The 9,769-nt window shown below is 47.1% G+C and overlaps 2 protein-coding genes across 2 annotated transcripts in view; one reads left to right on the top strand and one right to left on the bottom strand.

Moving 5' to 3' along the window:
- Positions 1-3,238: 3,238 nt before the first annotated feature.
- Foxi3 (forkhead box I3) lies at positions 3,239-7,768 on the bottom strand. The gene is made up of 2 exons (XM_090336115.1): positions 7,132-7,768; positions 3,239-3,867 (listed from the first exon to the last, which is right to left on the bottom strand). Exons 1-2 carry the CDS (start codon positions 7,766-7,768, stop codon positions 3,239-3,241), a joined length of 1,266 nt encoding a protein of 421 aa, XP_090192241.1.
- Spmip9 (sperm microtubule inner protein 9) overlaps positions 7,137-9,769 on the top strand; it is a 43,326-nt gene continuing 40,693 nt past the window's right edge. Inside the window, exon 1 of the mRNA XM_090336117.1 lies at positions 7,137-7,271. Coding sequence (XP_090192243.1) covers positions 7,260-7,271 — 12 coding nt within the window. The 5' untranslated portion in view covers positions 7,137-7,259. The remainder of the gene's footprint in view (positions 7,272-9,769) is intronic.

The raw sequence follows: 9,769 nt of genomic DNA, 5'->3' as shown, positions 1-9,769 counted from the left end.
TCAAGACTAGTGATCTACAACTTGAGCCACAGCTCCACTTCTGACCTTTTTGCTGGTTAATTTGAGATAGTCTCATGGATTTTCCTGACCAAGTTAACTTTGAACCTGAATCCTCAGATCTCATCTCTTGAGTAGCTAGGATTATAATAGTGAAACACTGGTGCCCCACTTTTCAAATACATGTCAGTCTTTTGTGTGTGTGTGTCTTCCCAGGAAATCCTCATGCCTGATCCCATCTCTCCGGGCACTAAAGTCTGTGAGACTCTTATTTCCAATTAACCACAGAAACCGGAAGTGGTGCTCAAGTGGTAGGGCAATAGCCTTGAGCTGAAGAGCTCAGGGACAACACCAAGACCCAGAGTTCAAGTCCCACAACTGACCATAAAAAAAAAAAAAAAAAAGAAACATAGCTTAGCAGAAACCTGTCTTGTACCAGAAACCCTAAGGTCAATTCAGTGAGGACTCAACTACTGGCCCAGCACCTATAACTGTGGAACAGGGAGAAAGGGCTCTTTCCTTATGGGTAAATTGTGGGTGTTAGCCCATCACTGGGCTGGGCCTGGGTGCTGTCCCTGAGCTCTTCAGCTCAAGGATACCACCCCACCCCACGACCCACAGTGCCATGGTCTCATGGTCTTTAGTGCCCAGGATGGCTTTGATTCAGGATCCTCAGATGCCAGCCCCTGAGTAGCTAGGATTACAGACATGAGCCACCTCGCCCAGCTAGTGTGAGCTGGTTTTGTCTTCCTCTAAGCACTTATTCCAGAACATCTAGCAATGTGTGGTATACTGTGGGCTACAACTGGGCAGGTGTGATATCTACTGGGAAAGCATGATGCATAAGATGGCCTACATAACCATCCAGCCCCAAAGATCAATAGTGCCAAGGCCAAGAAACCCTGGTCCTGTATTGTCTTTTGGCTTTCCCTAGAAAGGGTCAAGTTCCAACCTACTAGCTATTTCCTTAGAAATGATAATCAGCAATAATGCTCTAGTCACCCCACTCAAAAATTTATTTCATGGATTGTTTTTAGCACAACAACAACAACAACAAAAGCCTGTCTTTGCTGACCCAGTTCACATTATAAATTAATTTACAAACAGAATTGCATTAGAAACAATATTTATAAAACCCCATGGTTTTCGTACAAAAATATCCATACAAAACTTTTCTTGTACATAAAAGTATCAGGCCAAGTAAGACTCTTTGGTTTGTTCTGCATGTTAAAAAGCATTGGTGATTTAACTTGTACCTTAATAAGCCAGTTAGAAATGGCTTTCCATTTGTATGTTTCAAAAAAAAATTAAATCAATGCTATGAGTTTCTTAAAAAAAATTTTAAACAATTACATGTGATTCTGTTTCTAAAAAATTAAACCCCCAAACTAACAACACTCACATTGGCTCAAAAGCATGGTACTAAGGCAGCTCCTAGAGTAACTTTGTCTTTTAAATTCAACAATGATCCGGACAGAAATTTTTTTTCAGTGTGCCAATACCAGGACTTGAACTCAGGGCCTCAAACTCCCACTCAGCCTTGTGGCTTCTAACTGGTTTTTGAGCCATGCCTCCAGTTCTACATTTCTCCGGTTAACTGGGTATCCTCAAAGTCTAAGTTGGCTTTGATCCAACCTCCTAAGTAATCAGGATTATAGGCTTGAGACACCAGAACATCTCCACTCCCATTTTTTGGGGGGAGGGGTCATGGGGCTTGAACTTGGCCTGGGCACTGGCCCTGAACTTTTCAGCTCAAGGCTACCAACCTACCCTTGAGCCATTTTCTAGTGATTAAGTGGAGATAAGAGTCGTCTCAGGTCCTTTTGTTGTGCCCGGGCTGGCTTTGAACCTTGATCCTCAGATCTCAGCCTCCTCAGTAGTTAGGATTACAGGCATGAGCCACCGCACCCACTCCATTCCCATTTTTAATTAGTACTTTTCGATTACATTGCCATTCAACAAACTGCATCAAGTTCTCTGCTGGGCATTGGCGACCCCCCCACCAAAAAACAAAAAACAAACAAACAAAAAAAACAACTGTTCCAATGGAGGTAACTGAGAAATAGGAGTGCAAATAAATAAAATTTAGACACGGTTAAAAAAATTTGATCACAAATAGTCAGATTAAAACCTATAAAATTTCCATTTAAAACTAGGCTTAATAAAAGTTCTAATAATATTTTGCTAGAAAATGAGATAATCTGAGGATGAAGATTCCAGGATCATCATTGTAAGCTAAGAATAATCCTAGACTTTGTCAGTAGTACTAAAATAGAGATAGCATCTACCTCTGCTGCTCAGAACATCTCAAATGATTTTTTAAAAATTTAAGTATATTCTTGTGCTGTTTGCTGCTGGGTATAAAAATAAAATCAAGTAACGTTGTGAGCATTTCTGGTTTCCTCGTGGCGCTGGTGACCAGATCCAGGGCCTTGTATTTGCTAGACAAGTTCTAGCCCTGAGTTAGACTCCCAGTCCTCAAACCACTTTGTCCCTGGCTCCAGTGTTTCCTCTTTGTGTGACCTAACATTGGACGTTACCCTCCTGTAGAAAATGGAGGGTCACACATTTGTCCCAGGGCTGCTGTGAGGATTAAATGAGCTAAACATACCAAGTGTCTAGAACAGTACTTGACTATTAGTACCTACCAGGTGTCAGGCAGAGGTGACTTGTGAGTTGGATATAGCTCAAGGATTTGTGATATTTCTCAGGACTGAGAAAATATAACCAGAGGCTAAAGCCACAGAATGCAAGGGTTCTTATTAAAAAAAAAAAATTCTGATCTGGTTTTTCTAGAAAATTCAGAATGCTGTCACATCAGAGATAACCAATTGTTTCTAGCTGTCTTCAATTGACCAGTCCTAACTACCTGATGTGGCTTTGGAAGTCAACTGTTTCATTTTCTTCCTTAGTACCTTCATTTCATTGGCTTGTGGCTTTCAGCTGCCTGTGAGACAAGATAAGTATGATATCTGGGTAGCCAATAATGTAACAAGAGACATGATCTCTGCCCTCAACTCCCAGGCTTCCTCTTTGTGTCCCAGCCAGAGGAATTTCTTTCCAGAGAGAAAGCAGTCCAAGCTGGCTAGGATGGAGGAGTTATCAAGGCCAAGGTAGTGACTTCAAGTGTAGTGAAAAGACACAGGATCACAAGGGCAGCTCCCTGCTGCGCCAGTCTTCCTGACTCAGAATCTGCATTGGAAACCAGGTCTCTCAGTGGTGCCAAGTCTGGGCATATGGCCTACACCTCAGAGCCCTCCCGGGAGTAGATGAGGCTGTTGACCATGCTGAAGTTGTAGAAGGGGCTGTTAAAAGGGCTGCTCTGGCCCCCACTGGTGCTGGCAGGGAAAGGGCTATAGTAGGAAGACCGCTGACCACTGCCAGGGCTGAGGCCATTGCTTAGCTGCAAAGTATCTGTGGCAGCCTCAGGCAGGCTGGTTGTGGGGTATGTGTTATTGGATGGCAGTGGGGCCCCTTGGATCCCGAGGTGGCGGCTGCTGGATGGGACACGCTGGCTGTTCCCGCTGCCACTACCGCCACTGCCACTGCTCATGGTGCTGAGGCTACTAAAGAAGGTGCTGAGGCACGGGGTGGAGGTGAGCGCGGAGGCTCCCGGGGATGAGGCGGCACTCTTGGTGCCTTCGGGTGGCTCTGGAGACTGTGAAGGCCTCAGCAGAGAGGAAGGACTGTCTCCCTCAGGCTTCCCGCCCACCCCAGCTCCGAGTCCTGAGGTCAGCCCTTCTTCTGATTTTGGTGTCCTGATCGTGGAGCTGTTGTTGGCCTCAGTACGGCGCTTGCGCTTCCTACGGAAGTTCCCATTGTCAAACATTTTCTCACAGTTGGGATCCAGAGTCCAGTAATTACCTTTTCCTGAGAAAAGACAAGTTAGGGAGAAAGCATTTTAGTCCATGTTTTCCATGCATGGGCCATGACCTAAGATGAAGTGATGAAATTTCATTGTGTAAACTAGGCATAGTGAGGTTAAGGATTATAACGTACTGTGATTAAAAACTACAAGAATGTGACCTGCTTATGGGATCTGGCTTTGTGTGTGTGTGGCAGGGAGGGGTAACAGGATTTGAATTCAGGCCTTAGGCTTCCTTTCTACCACTGAGCCAGGCCTCTAGACCTGCTCCTAAGTAGTAATTCAGAAAGTGAAACTAAGCCCTGGGGGCAGTGGAGGCAGGAGAATCTCAATAGTTAACACCCTATCTGGAAAAATGAGATAAGTAGAGCACTCACCTAGCAACTGGTCAGAAGAAAAAAGGAAAGAAGGAAGGAAGGAGGCAGGAAAGAAGGGAGGGAGGGAGGGAGGGAGGAAGGAAGGAAGAGGGAAGATGATTAACTTTGCTTTGAATCTGGGAAATGCAGAGAAAGATGCTCAATTAATCTACACTACCGTTTTATCAGCTTTTGCTTTATCAGCTTAAGGAGGAATCTGGAACAAACTGAAGACACTAACTCCTCCAGGCAGTATCAGTCTTCAATTTAAACACTAACTCAATTCCTGAGGCACTTATAATTAAATCATCTAACACCTCTCCTCTAATACACATCCAGACTGGGTAACCTTGCAAAATCATGGAATTCTGCAGTTACTGAAGAGTCTTTTGGGGAATTTTCTGACTGGGCTGGTTTCAAATCATGATCCTCAGATCTCAGCCTCCTGAGTAGCTAGGATTACAAGCATGAGCCACTAGCACCCAGCTCAGGATTTACAGTTCTTAGTTCCTAAAAATGCCCAACAAACACTGAAACAAACAAACAAAAATTGCAGAACAAGACAACCTCAACATGATGAAAAATGAGTAAAAAATTCAGTTTTAACAACACATGGAATTGCATATATTTGCAATACAAGGATTATGAGTATCCCCATGGGATCCTCACCTTTTGTTCACTGGGCAAATGTTGGAAACTTTTTCATGCAGGCAATGCTTGTCTTCTGTTTAGAAAATACCCCCTCACTAGCTACAATTGAGGGAGAAAAGCTGTTATCTTGGAAAAAATTAATCCCTTATTAGCTTTTCTAGCTTCTGGCCAAAAAAAAAGTATTTCTGAATTTTCAAAGTTCTGTAATAATACATGCAAAGGTGGGCGACTTAATGGTCCTTACTTTTCAGATGGGGAAACTCAGATGTCTCTAAGTACCATGTTGCAGGTGTCAAGCAGTCATGCACAGGCAGCATTTAAATGTGCTGGTTCTAGCCAGCATTGCTAACTAAACACTGTGGGTTTGTCTTAGATAAGGTCTCTTTGTAGCTTAGATTGGCCTAGAACTAGCAATCAATCCTCCTACTTCAGCCTCCTGAGCTATGGATTTCAAGGATGCATCTCATACCTCACCTCTAACTACTGCGCTAACTCCCTCCACAAACTAGCACCCACTCATTCTGCGGACAGTTGCTGAGAAAAATTATGGAACTACCACTTAGGAAGTGATACCTGCACATATCTAGGTATATATATTGGGCCATCTGAGCTACATTCCCAGTCCCTTCATTTTTTTTCACCCCCAGCTACCGATATGGTTGAATTTTTAGAACTCAAAAGTAGTACATATGACAAGCGGCATACAGTTTTGGTTGAATTGGAGGCCAAATCAAGAAGTTGTGTCTTCTAGACCCCGATGTCCTATCCAATACTGTGGCCACTCACTAGTCGACTACTGGACACTTGAAATGTGCCCAGCATGGAACCCCATGTCGTATAAGCAGAGAGAGAGAAGAGAGAGAGCGTGTACTAGAAAGGGAGAGAGAAGGGAAAATGATGTAAAATACTATTTTTGAAGACAAACCCAATTTAATGCAAGAAAAATCCCACTAGTAATGTTAACTTGTTATATGTTCAAATAGTTTACTTAAAATTTAAAAAATATTGTGTGTGTGTGTGTGTGTGTGTGGCGTGCTGTCCTGGGGCTTTAACTCGGGACCTGGTGCTCTCCCTGAGCTTTTTGCTCAAGGCTAGTACTCTACCAATTGAGCCAAAGCCCCATTTCTGCTCCTTTTTTTTTTTTTCCTTTGGGGAAAGGGGTAGTTTATTCTTGCCTTGGTTGGCTTCAGATCCTGATCCTCAGGGTCTCAGCCTCCTAAGTAGAAAAACAGCCCGGGAGTCACCAGTACCTGGATGCCTTTTTAATTTGTGAATATGGCGACTAGAAAACTTCTGATCCCAAGTGGCTTGCACTGGACAGAGGCTGGGGGTGGGGTGTGTTAACTAGAGCTCAGTGTAGAGCTGTGCATGCGTAAGGCTTGGGGTTCCACCCGAAGGCAACAATAACAATACGTAGAAGGGACTTCAGAGGTCGTTCTGTGCTCCAGAGTATTCCCACCGACGGTTTACCTCCTCATTTTCTTACTGCAACACCCTCCCTTTCCAAACCCTGGAGCGGAAGGTAATCCGTTTCCCACTCCCTCTTCCCCTCTCCGGGCCAGGTAGGCAACACAGCCTGACCTGCATCATAAGTTACTGGGTTCGGTCAGAAAGAAGGTGATTTCATGACGTTTATTTCTAATGAAGGCAAAACAACTATAACGTGGAGAATCCGCCAACCGCCTCTGCCAGAAGGTTCATGGGTTTCAGGATGCCCATAACCCAGCTCTCTCAGCTGTGTCCACAGATTGTTAAAACATCTGAAGGAGGGGGGAAGGCGCCCAGGCGCAGCTCGCCAGGCTGAGGTTCTTTCACAAACGGTGAAAGAAAAAAAATAAATAAATCACTTTCTTTAGAACACTCTCGCTCAAGCCTAAACGCGCGCACCCCGGCGCTCACTCCTTCCTCATCCCTCTCGATGAACAGCATCCACAGCAGAGGTGGCCCCGATTCCGTCCCCTAAAATAACTGCCTTAGCCACCAGGGACCCTTGGTCCCTCCCCGGGGTCGCCTTCCAACGATCTGATTCTTCCCTTGGTCTCGTCCCCTCACCCCGATCAGACCAGGTTGGGGTGACTTGGTTGTGCCTCCACCAGATCCACTTTTCCCCCCCTCCCCCGGAAAACTCCGATCTCCAAGGAGCCACACACAATCTGCCCCGCCACCCGCGCCGGCCCCGCCACCCCCAGGCGGCTCTCGCGCCCCGATCCCGCGCGCGCGCCGCTTCCCCTTCCTCCCCGGCCGCGCAGCACCCGCCGGCACCTGGATCGTCCTCGTCGCGGGGCACCTTCTTAAAGCAGTCGTTGAGCGACAGGTTGTGGCGGATGGAGTTCTGCCAGCCGGCCTTACTGCGCTGGTAGAAGGGGAAGCTGTCGGCTACGAACTGGTAGATGTGGCTGAGCGTGAGTTTGCGTTCGGGCGCGTTCTGGATGGCCATGGCGATGAGCGCCGAGTACGAATAGGGCGGCCGCACCATCTTCATCAGGTCCTCGCGGCTGGCCATGGACAGCCAGCCCAGCTCCCTGGGAGCTGCGGGCCCGGCGGGAGAGGCGGGCCCGGCGGGCGCGGGCTGCGCGAAGGGCCGTTGCGTGCAGCCGAAGGTCCCGGGGGCGGCGGAGGGCTGTAGGAAGGGCCCGGCCGCGGCGCCAGGCGGCGGCGGCGGCGGCGGGGAGCCCAGGTAGGCGGCGGCGGCGGCCGCGGCGGCGGCGGCCGCGGAGGTCGGGGCGCTCACGCTGGGCCCGTTGAGCCACAGGTAGGGGTTGGCGGCGGCCGTCGGAGGCGCGGAGTAGTCCGCCAGCCTGTAGGGCGCCCTGGTGGCCGCGGGTGCGCCGGGGGTGGCGGCGGCGGCCGCGGGCTGCGAGTACACGCCGAAGTTGTCGCCGCCGCAGTAGAGGGCCATGTCGGCGGCCGTGGGCCGCTGCGGCGCGGCGGCGGCGCGGGGCGAGCGGGGCTGGTCTCGCTGCTCGAGCGAGAGCATCCCTTTGGGGGCTAACCCTGCAGCCCGATCAGGATCCCGGCTCGGAAACCGGGGAAGATGGGCTGGAGTCAGGCAGGTGCATGCGTGGTTCGCGCGATCTCACTTCTTATACCCGTGCTCGGGGCGATCCTCCGGAGACGAGACCGGGTTGGGCGGCGGCTCCGGGGCCTGGGGCTCTCCACGCCTTTGCCACGCCCCACCTGCGGGTGCGCAGCGGTGGAGCGCGCGGAACCTGGGCGCGGGGCGCGACCCAGACCCCAGCCCAGCCCTGTCCGGGTCCCTATCCCGGGACACACACACACACACACACACACACACACACACACACACACACACACACACACACACTCACGCGGGGGCCGCACCTCCAGGTTTAAGGTGAGAAGCACCCCCCTCCACCATCTGCCCATGTATTGCTAACCCCGTAACGAAATAAGATAGCAAATACTAAAACGAGAGGCGCAGCCCAAACCCTGCGATCCTTTTTCGAAAAAGTCCACAAGGTAAGCTGAGCGGTGGAACCCCAGTGGGTGTTCTGCTCCAAGAACTGCAGTTTTGTCCTTGCCTTTGAGCTAGGGATCCTCCTCTCCTCTCCCCGGAGCTGTCCTAGAGGAAAATAGGAGATGGGATTTACTGTGCCTTCGGGTACACGCCCGGATCCCGAGGTCTCGGCCACGGAAATGTCAGAGGGCGAACTTTTCCAACGAAGCTGTATTTGCTCATCTTTCAGAAGTTTCGGTTTGCTCGATTTATTTTTATTTTTATTTTTTTATTTTTGGTGAGGTTTGGTGGTCTTTTGTGACCCTTTCAAAGACATCAAAGGAAGCGGCTTTGGCATTAGCATTTTAAAGTTGAAAGTTTAAACTTGCTTCAGAAGTGCTTATATACAGCAAGAACAAAAAACTCATCTGAAGACCTGCCTTCAACTATTTTTTTTAAGTTGGTTGCCCTCCCCCCCTTCCGCTCCCTTCCCATTTTCTTTTAATTCGGCTCCCTACCTGGAAAAAAACAACCAACCAACCAACCAAACCAGTTACAAAATAAAATAAAATCACGCAACTGTGATTTAAAGCCTGGAAACAGCAATAAGATAAATCTGCTCTTTCACAATGGAAAGCCGTCCTTGGCATGTTCTTAAAAGTCGAAAAGTCTGAGGTTCTTAAGAGGGAGAAAGGGGGAAAAGGTTCTTCTTTAAAAAAAAATCTATATATTGTTTGAAGATTGACAGTTAAAATATTTAATAATTTGGAGACTAAATTCCACGAAAGGATCTGTTTTCATGGTATTAAGTATTTTAACAACTAACGTCTTTAATTTTAGCTAGTAAATATGGGTCTCTAAAATATAGAACTTTGTTCCAATGCAAATATTTGGTCCTTTTTTTTTTTTGAGGAGGGAAAAACATGCTGTTTCTGGAAAAGGCTGAAAAAGGAAACCATGTTTGTCTTCATCATATTTTTGGTAAAAGAATCAATTTTTTAGATTCTTAATTTAGATAAACACTGCTTCCCATCTCTTTTCCTAAAAGGCCTAAAAAGAAGTTTTCTGATTTTGTTTTGTGATTTCTACGGGGGTGTTAGTAAAATGACAAATTTGATCCAGCAGCTTTCAGTGTTATAATGCCAACATTTAATATTTGTTTGTGAATAAAGTCTAAGCTAAAGAAAAAAGAGTAAATCCCAAAGAACTCCTAGATGGTAATAAATTACAAACAACAACAACTCTGAGGTTATCATCCTTATAGTAATTGACATTATTAGGATTCTACGTTCATCACTTTGTCAGTTGCCTTCTGGACATACTTTATAATTTTGCAAATTTTCTTTAGGTGCTAATTCTTAAACCAGGAACTCCAATTTTCCTTTTTTTTCAGTTAGAGGCCAGGGTTGCATGTTATGGTTTGTTATTTTGATTAAACGTTTT

This window comes from Megascapheus bottae, chromosome 7 (genome assembly GCF_031878675.1).
Source record: "Megascapheus bottae isolate mThoBot1 chromosome 7, mThoBot2.hap1, whole genome shotgun sequence".
Taxonomy (NCBI): Eukaryota; Metazoa; Chordata; class Mammalia; order Rodentia; family Geomyidae; genus Megascapheus; species Megascapheus bottae.
This window is presented reverse-complemented; position numbering and strand designations above follow the sequence as displayed.